The 13,250-nt window shown below is 41.0% G+C and overlaps 1 protein-coding gene across 1 annotated transcript; it reads left to right on the forward strand.

Annotated features, from left to right (window-relative positions):
- The first annotated feature begins 879 nt into the window (after window positions 1–879).
- RPP40 (ribonuclease P/MRP subunit p40) lies at window positions 880–12,984 on the forward strand. Its single transcript, XM_066545414.1, has 8 exons — window positions 880–999; window positions 2,905–3,049; window positions 3,937–4,005; window positions 6,086–6,181; window positions 7,321–7,446; window positions 10,668–10,866; window positions 11,778–11,912; window positions 12,691–12,984. Exons 1-8 carry the CDS (start codon window positions 880–882, stop codon window positions 12,887–12,889), a joined length of 1,089 nt encoding a protein of 362 aa, XP_066401511.1. The 3' UTR covers window positions 12,890–12,984.
- The last annotated feature ends 266 nt before the right edge of the window (window positions 12,985–13,250 follow it).

Consider the following 13,250-nt stretch of genomic DNA (forward strand, 5'->3'; position numbering starts at 1 on the left):
AGGCGGAAAAGCCGGAATTTGGTGCATGCTTTGCGTGAGATACACACGGTACAGAAGGAGCGGTGAGACAGCACAGCCGAGGCAGGGTCGTGCTCCATGGCTCCTATGCGGTGCCTGCTTATCCAAGCAGAGCGTCCCGAGAGGGGGCCCGGCAGGGCAGCCCCCCGTGCCTGGCCCAGCCTGCGGGGCTACTCGGAAGGCAGTGAACGGTTGGGTTGGAAGGGACAGCAAAGCTCATTCAGCTCCATTCCCTCTACACACCTCCCGCTACTGAGGTTGCTCAAAGCTCTGTCCAACCTGGCTTTGAACACTCCCAAGGATGGGGCATCCACAGCTTCTCTGGGCAACCTGTTCCAGTGCCTCAGCACCCTCACAGTAAAGAATTTAATCTTAATATCTAATCTAACCCTACGCTCTTTCAGTTTGAAGCCATTGCCCCTTGTCCTGTCACTCCAGGCTCTTGGAAAACGTCCCTCTCCAGCTCCCTCCGGGCACTGAACCACCGCCGTGCTTAAACCACCGCGCACCCAGCAGATGCACACCCAGCCCCTGCGGGGGCGGTGTCCGATCTGTGCCGGGGCTGCTCATAGCCCGCAGGGACCGACAGCTCCGAGCGGCCACCGGCGCTGGGCAGGGCACCGGAGACAGCGGCGACAGCGGCCCCGCAACCACCACGGCGGAAGCGGCTGCGCCGCCGGAGCCGGCGGACGTGACCTCACGGCACGGCCCCTTTCCGGCCCTCCTCGCCGCGTGTGGCAGCTCCCGGCCGGTGGCGGAGGAGGAAGAGGAGGAGGAGGAAGAGGAGGAGGAGGAGGAGGAGGAGGAGGAGGAGGAGGAGGAGGAGGAGGAGGAGGAGGAGGAAGGCGGGCGGGATCCGGGATGCTACCGGCGCAGCTCGGGCGCGCGCCGCGGCACCTGCTGGTGTGCGAGCGCGGCCACGCGCGCCACCCGCGCTCGCGGCACGCGGCGCACGTGCTGGACCACGCCTACAGCTGCCGCGTGAGTGGCGCGAGCGCGGGCCCCGGGCCTCGGCGGGACCCCCTCAGGGAAGGGAAGGGAAGGGTCGGAGCTGCCCACGCCGCCCGTCCCGGGGGTTCTGCCCATCGGCCGCTCCAGGGCAGCATTGCTGGTGCCCCGCTCGCGCCAGGCTCGGTGTTCTATGGGGGCTCCTCCGTCCTTGCCTGCGCGCCTCATTTTTGAGGAGGGGAAAAAAAAAGAAGGCAAATTCGCCCCGCTTTGTATTCGTGGTCTCGCTCAGCATGGGAGAAACAAACTCTTTCCTTCCTGCAGGAGCGAAGGAGCGGGCGGGCAGGAGGAGCAGAGGGGGAAGCCAGTGGGAGAAGTGATTGTGCCGATTTTAGGAGCTCTCTAAACACGGGCGCAGGGTCCAGTCTAGAAAGGAGGGATCGTTCATTCCGCGCAAGGCAGAGATTTCCACAAACCAAGCACACCACCTATCAAAACTTTTCACTGTTTACACATTTTAGCAAACCAAGGAATTAGTGTTCATTAGCTACAAGTTACATAGTTCTCTTATTAATTAGTATTCTATCTTCTGTTGGTTAGTGAGTTTCCCATGCTAATTAATCCGCATGCTCAGTCTTTCTCTGCTTGGGAGTCAGGGGGTTTCTGGGGTCGGTGGCCGTGTTCTCCACCTGCCGGAATTGCCTTTTATTCTCTCAGAGTTGGTTCAGCAGAGTTGCTGGGTTTATTAAGTTTCTTAGTTCTTTTGGGAGTTCTGCCAATGTCTTTGTGGCCTGTAAAGGCTGTGTTCTTTCTGCCCGCTGTCAGTGGTACATCATTCTCCCCGAGCTTTGTTAACCTCGCCCTAGGTCTGAGATCACTGAAACATGTCCAGCCCTAAACGTTAACAAAGAGACCTGGACTTGTCACTTAAAGCTTGTTAGCTGTGCTCTTGTTTCATGGATTAAATCTCCTTTCTTGTTGATTAGGCTTGAAAGTGTACAAAGGCCAAACATCAAAGAACATCCTTCCTTAAGAAAATTTGTAGGTATTCCACATTTTGCAGCAATCGGGCAGGACCCTGTTTCATAACCCCTTTCTCATACCCTGTAACTCTCTGGGCTAATTGTTAGCTGTTTCTGACTTCTGAGACATTTTTAGCAGCTAATCAGAGAACTTTCTACCGGTGTGGAAGGCAGCTCATTTGTCAGTCCTTACTTCTCTTGAACACGTGTGCTAAGGGAGATACACACCTGTTCTCCAAGAGCTTTGGGAAAGAAGTTTTTTGGGGAGTGGAGGGGGGAGCAAGGAGACAGAACCTTTGTGCTGCCTGGGAAGCTTCATGCTTGCCCATGTATTACTTGCCAGATATTACCTTGTTTTCCCTGGTCTGCCAGACTTCAGGGATCTCTTGGTCTATGGAAAATGTACCGGGAAGGTTTTAAGCAAAAGGTGAATTGAAGGTTCTACTTTGGTCTTCTCCACTAAGATCACAGAAATGCTTAGCCTACATTTTTAGTTAAAGCTGCTTCGAGTGCTCCAGCAGGGGCTGAAGGAGGTGTCCCAGTGTGACATCAAGCTAAAATGTGTAATGATGTGAAACGAGATCTTCTGTTAACTCATGCTGTGTAAGATCACGTCTTTACATAATACATCAAATGCTATTGTATAGTAAAAAAAAAGGGGAAAAAACCCCCACAAAACAAAAAACCAAACCCCAAACCACCAAATAATGTATTTAGTGTACCTAGAGACTATGAAGATTGATACATTTTGAAGACAGTAGCCTGATATTACTTTTTTTCCATCTCATTTTGACATAATATACTGATACGTCTTTGAAAAGTAGAGGTTTTCTATTTCTTGTTCTTTTGTTTGGTTGGGGTTTTTTTCAGAACAGGTTTTAGGATAGGATTTACATTACAAATATGTTCTTAATAGGTGTCTTTTTTGATCCCGGAATGTGGGGTGCTTCCTGAAGTGCTGAAAAGCACAATTGCAGATATTGGAGAGTACTACCTGGTGAGGAATTTACCCATTCATGAATTGGTCACTCATGAATTCATTGATGCTTTCGTGAAGAAAGGTAAGGAGGAAATCAGAACATAACGAACACAGCCATAATGTAGTTGTTTTATAGCACAGCTAAATTTTTAGCAGTCTTATTAGTATTTATTCTGAAAAGTATTTTAAAGGAAGGAAGGGAAAAGTACTAAGCAAATTCTTCATGAATTTGTTCATATGCTTTTTTCTGCTTTGTCATGTGTGACAACGTTTGTTTACACCCACTGGGTCCAAAACTCCTGTGATTTTTCCTTGTAAATTCTCTCTATTCCACCTCAATTCCGAAAGCCAGCTATCAAGGGGGCTTCCATGTATCCTCATACCTGTTTCTTCTACACCTCACTTTTATGCAGATTCTTGTAGAAATCTTTCTTCTCCCTTTTTTGTTCCTTCATACTTCAACACAGAGCTGTGCTGAGCTGTGTTCCACAGCAGGCAAGAGAAAAATATAAATATGCTTCCTTATTTTTTATATTTCACTGAGAGAGCTGTGACAGCTCATCCTTACTCAGTAACAGCAAAGAGGATGCAAAGAAAGACACAGCCTCTGCCCAGCCACCTTGTCTTTGTGTGAACTGGTAATAAAAATATGTCTGGGAAACAATTGGGTTTTCCATTTGATGACTAGGGAGAGTCACAAGTGGAAAGAAAGAAAATGTTTTCATATAGGGGCATATTATTAATATTATCCCTATTATAAGCCCTTTAAAATATTGCCAGAACAGGGTTTATAAAATTAATAACAATCCCATTTTGCTTGAGAAGGTGGAAGAAAGTTAGTCGATGAAAACACAAGAGTGATTCAGATGGTGTTTGTCATGTTTAGTTGACTTGCAGTGAATTGTTTCTCTTGCCATGTCTGTCTTTACAGACTGTGTAATCTCATGTTTTTCTGCTTTACTGTTACAGGTTCATGCTACGCACTTACCTATAAGACAAAAATTGATCAAGATAATACTGCAGCTCTGCTACCAAATGGTATGGGAGATTTGTTTTGCTTTCAGTAACTCACGTCAGTTGTGGTCTGGGTTGTTTCGGGTTGTTTATGGTTTTTTTGGGGGGTTTTTTGGGTTTTTTTTGGAATGATAAGTATTTTTTTTTAATTTGGAATGATATTTGGAATGTCAACTGGAAAATAATGCTTACTGTACTTGCCAACTTCGTTAGAAATACGTGTGAATTGGAAAAAATACAAATTTTAGCTCTTTTTTTTTCATTCATGCTGTTAAATTATTTATTTCATCTGAAGGAAGTTAAAAAACAATAAAAATGAGCTCCTTATGTATAGTCAGATTGTCAGTGCTTCAACCATAATTGCAATTGCTACATAATTGCTTTGCAATCTTTACAAAGATTGCAATCTTTGTAAAAACATTGCATTCCAACTTTGTGTTTCCTACTGATCTTAAAGACAGAATTTGTACCAAAATGAAAGTTATCAGCACTGTTTAGGAACACTTATAAAATTTAAAGTGTTTATTCTCATGAGACCCCACCTTGGGTACTTCATTCAACTCTGGGTCCCCGGCACAGGAAGGACACAGACCTGCTGGAACAAGTCCAGAGGAGGTCACAAAGATGCTCACAGAGCTGGATCACCTCTCCTATGAAAACAGGCTGAGGGAGCTGGGGTTGTTTAGCGTGGAGAAGAGAAGGCTCTGGGGAGAATCAGAGCACCTGCCTGTACCTAAGGGGAAGAGAACCACAGAGGAAGTTTTTCACTGGTCATGTAGTAGTAGGATGTGGGGGAATGGATTCAAACTGGAGGAGGGAAGGTTTTGACTGGATTTTAGGAAAAGAGTCCTTGCTCTGAGGGTAGTGAGGCCCTGGAACAGGTTGCTCATAGAAGTTGTGGATGCCCCATCCCTGGAAGTGTTCAAGACCAGGCTGTATGGGGCTTTGGGCAACCTGGTCCTGAGCAACCTGGAAGGTGTGTCTGCCCATGGTAGAGGGGATGGATTTGGATGATCTTTACTGTCCCTTCCAACCCAAACCATTTGATGATTCTGTGAGGATTCTGTGATTCTCTGAGAACTATGTAACATGTTAAAAGTCTGTTTCAATTGCATCACAGTTTTATGAGAAGACATCATAAAATGTCCCACATCTCAGGTGAGAAAATGAAGCTATTTTGAGCTTCAATTACATTGTCTTATTTCTGTTTAACAGTACATAAAATATAGTAGAAATACAAACTGATCTATCTGCCTTCCAGCCTAAGAAGCTGTAATATGACAGGTGCCCATGAGGTCATGGGTAAATTCAGATTGTTCAGAAGAATTCTTTTATATGCCTGTTAGCACAGTCCTGGCAAAATGGATACTTGATAGCGATGTAGTTTGTGTGATACAAATGTTACAAGCTGTGCACAATTATTGCAGAGGCAGTGCTGCAGTCCCTGGTGATGTCACTGTCTGAACTCTTCCTCTGCAGCCTTACTTGTTTGTGTTCTGTGCTGTTACTTGTGCAGTAGAACCCAAGGACTGTGTTGGAGAGAGAGCTGCTGTGTGAAGCTCTGTACCAAGCAGCAGCAGCCAGATCTAGTTTATGAGCACAGAAGCAGAGTTGTTCCAGCACGTATCAGCTCATCGCTAGCAGGCGTAGTTTACTCAGTGTGAGTAGTCCCACTGGACATGGAGGAACTGCTTTTGTTTATTTAGTTGAGCAGTGCATGTTGAGCATGAATGTTTACTAAATCAGGCCCTTGTGCAGTGTAGTGCTCAGCTAATGACACAGCAAGTGCTAGAGGATGAGTGGAGGAAAGATGGAGACAATGAACTGAGTAGTACAGTAAAAAAGCTATGACTATCTCAGGAATAATATTATGCTTTTCTTACTCTAGTTCACAAGACTTCTTTGATAAAAAAGAATAATTGAGTTATAACCTTTTTTTTTAAGGATTAATCTGGTAATCCATTTAACTGGAACTAAGGAGTCTGCATAACATTAGTAATACCATTGATCCAAAGCTAACGTTGTAAAAGGTATACAGTTCTCAAAAGACTTCAAAGGGAACCAAGTAGAAGACTATTTATATTAAAATTTGGTTTGTTTATAGGTAAACTAATTCTGTCAGTGGATAAGGATACTTATGAGGAACTTGGACTGCAAGGTCGCCCTTCTCGGTATTCAGGCAAAAAAGTAATGCGATATAGTAAGTATTGATTTAAACAGGGCTGATTTGAGAAGCACCTTGTTGGCTGTTGAAACCTCCCTTTCACTACAATTAGTTGTTGTCTAGGTTATATTTTTCCAGATGCAAATACAAGGACTGCCTGAAGAGAGAAAGTACTTTTTTCCAAGTAGTAAAGCAGCTTTAAGGACACAAATACATCACCTTTTCAGTACTCTATAAAATTTTTAATTTCAAGGGTTCTCATTGTGCTGTTTCTACTGGAGTGATGTAGTACTTAAGAATTTTTGCATACACTGCATGGTGTCTATACCTTCTGATTTGAGTTAGAAAATTTTAAATTGATTAAGGAGGTGTTTAAAATGTGTACACTGTACAAAATCAGTGAAAAGCCTCACCCAAGGCTGCATGCTTGAAAGGCAGAATTGTTCTATGTTTCACACATCTAAAATGGTAATCTCTATGTACCAAGTACTTGAAAAACATAATTTTTTAACAGCTGCAGAGGAGACATCTTGAGTATGAATTTTATTAATTTGTCTTTTTAGGAAATAAAAAAACCCAAACATGAACACTGTGCCATCTCAAATGAATTGGAACTTGCAGCAGTTGATTGGTATAGTTACATAAAAACTTTAGGAGGGGAAACTTGTTATCTCTAGTAAGTATTTTGGCAAAATGGGACATAATTTTACCATTCTGATCATCAAAATATATAATGAAATTTCCATTTGAAAAATAAATATAACTTATGCATGGGACAATTCACCTAGGAAAAAACCAACCTATTGAAAAAGTGTCATTCTGTATACATGACTTTTGTTGTTAGAAATTATAGGGGTTTTTTTACTGCTAATAGCTTGCCTGATTAGCAAGATATGTTTAAGGCACTGTTCAGGGACTTCTGTCAATGCCATTTCAAGAGGAATCTGTCCCTCTAGTCATGAGGAAGCAGTTCCTGATTATATCAAAATAAGGACTACAGGAGGTGAATATTTATTTGCATAATGGGGAGTCATATTTGCATAATCAAATACTTTGTAAAGGTTCTGCAAATGTAAAGAGGAAGTTTAATGTTCTTTGGTTTCTTTGTGCTCTTCTAATTTAATAATAAATTTTATTTTAATTGGGTACCAATAGCTATTGTGTATTTTCTGCAGTTATCACTGTTGACTTGACTGATGCTGGCTTTCACCCTGAGAGCAAGAAACATAACAGAGTGCTTTGGGCCTTGAAAGAAAAGAAACCTTTAGAATTTGACTTCCTACTGGCTTGGTATAGTACAGGTAAATAAGAACCAAAAGCAAAACTAAAATGCAGCTGACGTGAAGTCCAAATATTTTTAGTTTACTGGTTTGTTTTTTTCTAGTGATTGTACAAATGCATTTTCAGTGGAGGAAAAAGTTAGATTAAAATGTGTATGGGTGGGATTTCTTGTTTGTTTTGTTTATTTGTTTGGGGTGGGGAGGGTGTTACTTCCTGTGCACAGGACATCTCAGTTCAGGAGCACAACAGTGATTCATAGGAGATATATTAGTTGCTTCATTTCCTTTCTCTGTGTTGCCCAGGCTTTCTGGCAAAACCGCCTGTTTGATAAAAACTGCCTGCCTCTTGTTTATAAATTTGTGACATATGTAACCATCATCAATATTCTTTTTTTGGTTTGTATTTTTTTTTATTAATACACATAAGTTATGTATCTAGTTACATACTTAGGATGAGGAGCTCTGATTTCCTCAGTAGTTACAGGACATGTACAGATTCCCTGTTTACATCATGTGCCATGTGCCCAAATACACAGAGTGCTGTTCGATCACTTTATTCTCAAGCTTGTTTGAGATTGGAGCCAAGTAAAAGGTTGCTATAAGAAATTGTACTGTTTCAAATAATCTTCTGCTCTTTGTTTATCTACTGTTTTCCAATTACACTATTTTTTCTTCTGGACTCAAGTATTTTTCCTCCTCTGAGGGAAATTTTTTCAAGTCCCCAGTTGTTTATATTACCTCAGAACAGGCTGTATGTAGGCATATGTAGCATTTGCATAGAACTGATGAAAACTGCAAGTGGCATTGTTTTCTTCATCACAGATGTGTAGCTTTTTGGTATTGTTTCGCTGTGAGTCTCCACACTAGGGAGAAAGGATATTAGAAAGGTCCCTGAGAATGCTTTCCCATCTCCTCTTTTTATTGTTCATTTTTCCTGGCTCTTTAAGGCCAAGTCTGAGAAGGAGTTAACTCATCTGAGAAATGCAAGCTGTTTACAAGCTCCTTTAGGAGTGTCCCATGTTTCACTTTATTCCTTCTTGCTTCCCCTCCCCCTTTCTAAGTACTAATCATATGACAAGGATGCTTCCTTGTTTGTCGTACAGAAATTGTTTAAAGGCTTGCAATTCCCATCCTTGTAATCTTCAGGAAAGAGTCACAGTGAAGGCTGTTGCTACCATAAATGGTGACATAAATCCAACTGAGGTGGCAGATCTTCACGCTCAGCTTGCTTGGATTTATTGACCCCAGACAGAGAGCAAAATGCCTCTAGGGCCACTATTTTTCATATGTTTGCTGCTGCCTGTGCTAACAACATTCAGGAAGAATAGCAATTTTTTTCCCCCTCACTTTCTTACATCCCCCAAACAGGTCAGGTCAATCATTTCCTGCATATGGAGTTAAATCTGAATGCCTTTCTGTGCCAGAATCTTGTACTCATAACACACAAAAGACTATTAGTTCCTTAGTACTGACAAAAGAAAACTTTTATAGGTTTTTATTAATAGATATGAGACATTGTGTAGATTCTGCTGGAAGGGAAAAGTGGGCTGTGTTTTGTCAAGAGAATCTATGTCCTCTGTGAACCTTCTGCTTTCAGCCTTCCTGCTGATGTCTGGTGTTTCTTGCTATGGCCAGTACTGCAGGATTTTTGGTTTCCATACCCAGTTTTCCCACATTGTGGGTTTGGCACCAAGAACAGGAAAAGGGAATATGGAGCACCTCATGTCTTTAATGACAGAGGCAATACAATCTTTTTTCTATTGCTGTAATTTCTATCACAATTTTACATGTTTATTGGATGAAATTCAATGGCCTCTGGAAAGCTTTGATGATGTGCCTGGTTGCTGTTAACATAGAAAGCTGTGCTGTAGCTAGAGGAATTGTTCTGTTAGGGTCTGACTGTAGTCTTTGAGATTTCCTGCATTTAGGGCTGTAGCTGAGGCTCCTGTATGCAACAGACATGTAAAATGTATGCTGTTCTATATTTTACTAGGAATTCTAGGGCAAAATTATACATTATTTCAACCTTTTAGGCTAACAAGTGCTAATAGAATGTAAGGAAGATCATCTCTTCTGGCACTCCTCAGACTTACATATATCTTTATAAAAATGCTAAATTAAGAAGAATTCAGTGACTGTCTTTGTCACTGTGTCCTTTGGAACTACCTTTTTTGAAGAATGACTAAAAAAAATTGAGCTTAATCCTCCTTTTCCTACTCCCCCAAATGATTGTCCTTGCTGACGTAAATATGGCTGATACACTTTAGGCAGTCCATATTTTTTGATAGGATATTTTAGATATAGTGTTCCACAGTGAACTCTACACTATTCTTGAATTTCTGCTGTTTACACATGCCTTTTCTGTGGTATCTAGTTGTTCCTCTGCACTTAAGACTTTTCATGAGTAAGGCATTATTTCTTGGTCTCCTAGACACCCGTTATTACTTCTTGAAAATAGCACATATTATCTGGAATTTGAAATTTAGGAGAATTTATTCCATGTCAATTACCTCCCTGCTTCAAAACCAAGTTGGTGATATCTCTGAATTTAAAATATGCCAGCTTAGGTTAGTTTTTTAGTCTAGGTACCTGGTGTTTTGGATCTCTTAGTAGTGCTTTCCCCCAAGTCCATCATGGTACATTTAATTCTTACAGCCATACTGCAGTGAAGAGGTATCAGGGAGAGGGGAGCAGGGGTGAATTTATTCTTCTAGTAAAGCGACGTTGGTGATGTATTTTGATTTCTTTACCCTCTCCTCTTTCTTCTCTCTTCAGTCCTTATGCTCCAGATTATTCTGGAATTTCTCTTGACATCATTGATAAATCTGTTCTTAAACCTCTAATCACATGTTCACTTTTCCATTATTCAGGAAAAATGCTGTTCTGAGATGACATTCCTGCTCCATTTTATCTGTTCCTTTTCAAGAACACTCTGAGTTCATATTTTTAACAAGCCCATTTTATTACTCACGCAGTTAATTTGCTTGAATTTTGTATTGGCAAATCTACACTTCGTAGTGAGATAGCAAATTTACTGAGCTGTATTAAGTTCCTGAATCTTGCACTAACTTGTATTTCTAAGAAGATAAGGAAGCTGAAGATTCTAAGGTTCTGCCATGGATTAAAAGCATACAAGCAGTTTCACACTGCATTTTTTTGTTTATATACAAATGTTTCACGTATTCACTGCTTCTTTTGTTTAGTAGTTTTGTAACAGCTGTTTGTGGTACTGTGTTGTTAAGGTGCAGAGGGATCAACATTGATGTCATACTTTTCAAAAAACCAAATACAGGCCCTGAAGCCAAAAATAACATTCAGCACCTTAAGGGACTTGCAGTGTCCAGTGTTACAAAGTAATGATCTACAAGGAAAACCAGAGGAGTCCTGCAGTACAGAGGAGCTCTTTGAATGGCTGGGTGCTGTCTTGAATCAAGTTAGCTTGTAAGTACTTGAATTTGTTTGGTCTTTAAAAATGTTTTAAGTAAGGAAAACCACAATTTATTTTAAGAAATAGTTGAATAAAAATTAAGACAGACACTGTTTTATAAGTGAGAGTCTTTTATGCAGTTAAATGTTTATGTAAGTCTTGAATGATTTTATCTGTGTTTTTAGGGGTACCCATATGTACTGGATTGGGCTGAGATAGAGTTAATTTTCTTCGCAGTAGCTGGTGTGGTGCTGTGCTTTGGATCTGTGACTAAGAGTGTTGGTAACAGGGAATGTTTTAGCTCTTGATGGGTAGGGCTTGCACAGTCTGAAGGCCTCTTTCTGTCTCTCCTATGGCCCTGCCAGTAAGGAGGCTGGGGGTGGGCAGGAGGCTGGGAGAGAAGCCAGCCAGGACAGCAGACCCCAGCTGAACAGAGGGATATCTCACATCATGGGATATGGCGACATGCTCAGCAGCAAATCTGGGGCAAGGATGGGTGGGAAATGTTCGGAGTTCCAGTGTTTGTCTTCCCGAGTCAGTTATAATCCCTGCCTTCCTGGAGATGACTTCCCATCTGCCTGCCATTGGGAGGTACTAAATGAATTCCTTTGCATGCTTTGCTTTGTGTGGAACTTTTCCTCTGCTTATTAAATTGTCTTTATCTCAACCCATGCATTTTCTCCCTTTACCCTTTCAGTTCCAGGTGGGAGTGGGTGAGGGAGCAGCTGTGTGGTGTTTGGGTGCTTATAGGGTTAACCCAGAGCACCATGAGATCTTTTGTATTGGTTGCTTCGTCATTAGTTACTTGGCATTAATTTAGATATACATAGATCCTACTTGTTTGGTACAAGTTCTGATTACTAAGACATTCTATAGAATATTTAAAGCATATTTATTTCAGTTACCTCATTGTTTTTTCTTCCAGAGACAACAAATCCTCCAGCTTCTTATCAACCTATTGCTGCCCTGAGCCCAACACAGTGGTGGAAAAAGCTTTTTTGTGCACAATCACAGGCTTTATAATTCCTGAGAAGATTATTCAGTTATTGGAGCAGCTGTGGTAAGGACTGACAGGAGCACATTACTATAGCACTTGTACTCAAACACTTATTATTTGAAAACACTTTTAAATACTTTTCAGTTGGAAATAAATAGCAAAATATATAACTGTAGACTTTTGTTTTAATTAGGAAATTAACTGGAAGCTTGACATCAGTATAAAATGTAAAAGACGATTTTGAATGCCTTGAAGTTGAAGAGGCCATGTAGTCATGCCTTTGGTTTTTGTCTGCATTTCTAAGATTCAGATAAATCTGAATCTTAGAATTGGCTGTATGGTACTCCTACATTTTTAAAATGCAGAGTGGATAGTATCTGGCTTTGATTATTCATAATCTATTTCCTCTCTGGTGGTAAAAGTATTTGTGTCAAGCATAGCCTTAGACTACTTTACTTCTCCCAATGTCCTTTTTCTTCCCTGATAGCAATTGTTCTCATTAAATTTTCAATTTTCTGAAAGACAGTGCATGCTGTAGGAAAGTCAAAACTGCTACTTTACAACTTAGAACTTTTTCTAATTGCTACAACTTGCAGATTTGCCATGTATAAAACTATGATAGGAATAATAGATGGTCAATCTATCTTACTTTGTTCCCTAATGTATTCTGAATATTTTCTTTCAAGTTTATTTATTATGGACTAAACTTTTTAACTAATAGTAATAATAGTTAATAATTTTTTACTGAAGTGTGTCTTTGATTATTTTACTTTATACTGTAGACTTCAATGTGCTGCCTATTCCATTATAATCACTGATTATCTTGTCTTCTTGCCTGCAGTTGCTATTTTGGTGAACCAAAACTGGCACATTGGCTGACCTTAACTGTGCATGGCTTTGCAGACAGCCCTGTTTCCTGGAGAGAAAGTGAGCATGGTTTCCACAAAGGAGGAGAGAACTTGTACAACTTTGTCATTTTTAGAAATCTGGACTACTGGCTTCACATGGCTGTAGGAGCTCATGATGATTGTCCTCCATAAAGCTACGTCCACAGAAGAAGTTCTCTAATAACCCCTTGTTACTGACAGAAAACCAATAAAATATTTTTTGTACAGGTAGTTATGTAACAGATTAAGTACTAAGAGTCTGATCATGTTTTTGTTATTTGTCACCAACGGAAGGAATGGATTTTTGTTTCTTCACTGTTACACAATGCCTTCTGAAAAACTTCACAAAACTTCACAGCTTTTCCTAAAAGTTAAGTTTTATTTCTTTACATTAAAGATCTGCAAAACCTTCATATCCCTGTTAAAGGTATTTCAGCCTACATGCTAGCAAAAAACCCAAAGGGGAGGTGGATGTGTTCTCCTTGATTTGGTAGGGGGTAGGAGAATAAAGGTG

Source organism: Molothrus aeneus, chromosome 1 (genome assembly GCF_037042795.1).
Source record: "Molothrus aeneus isolate 106 chromosome 1, BPBGC_Maene_1.0, whole genome shotgun sequence".
Classification (NCBI taxonomy): Eukaryota; Metazoa; Chordata; class Aves; order Passeriformes; family Icteridae; genus Molothrus; species Molothrus aeneus.

Excerpts from the sequence above, each read along its gene's own strand:
- RPP40 (XM_066545414.1), top strand. The coding sequence starts at position 880 with ATGCTACCGGCGCAGCTCGGGCGCGCGCCGCGGCACCTGCTGGTGTGC. Across the intron at positions 4,006-6,085 it reads TGCAGCTCTGCTACCAAATG|GTAAACTAATTCTGTCAGTG; the intron begins GTATGGGAGATT and ends GTTTGTTTATAG. Across the intron at positions 11,913-12,690 it reads CAGTTATTGGAGCAGCTGTG|TTGCTATTTTGGTGAACCAA; the intron begins GTAAGGACTGAC and ends TCTTGCCTGCAG.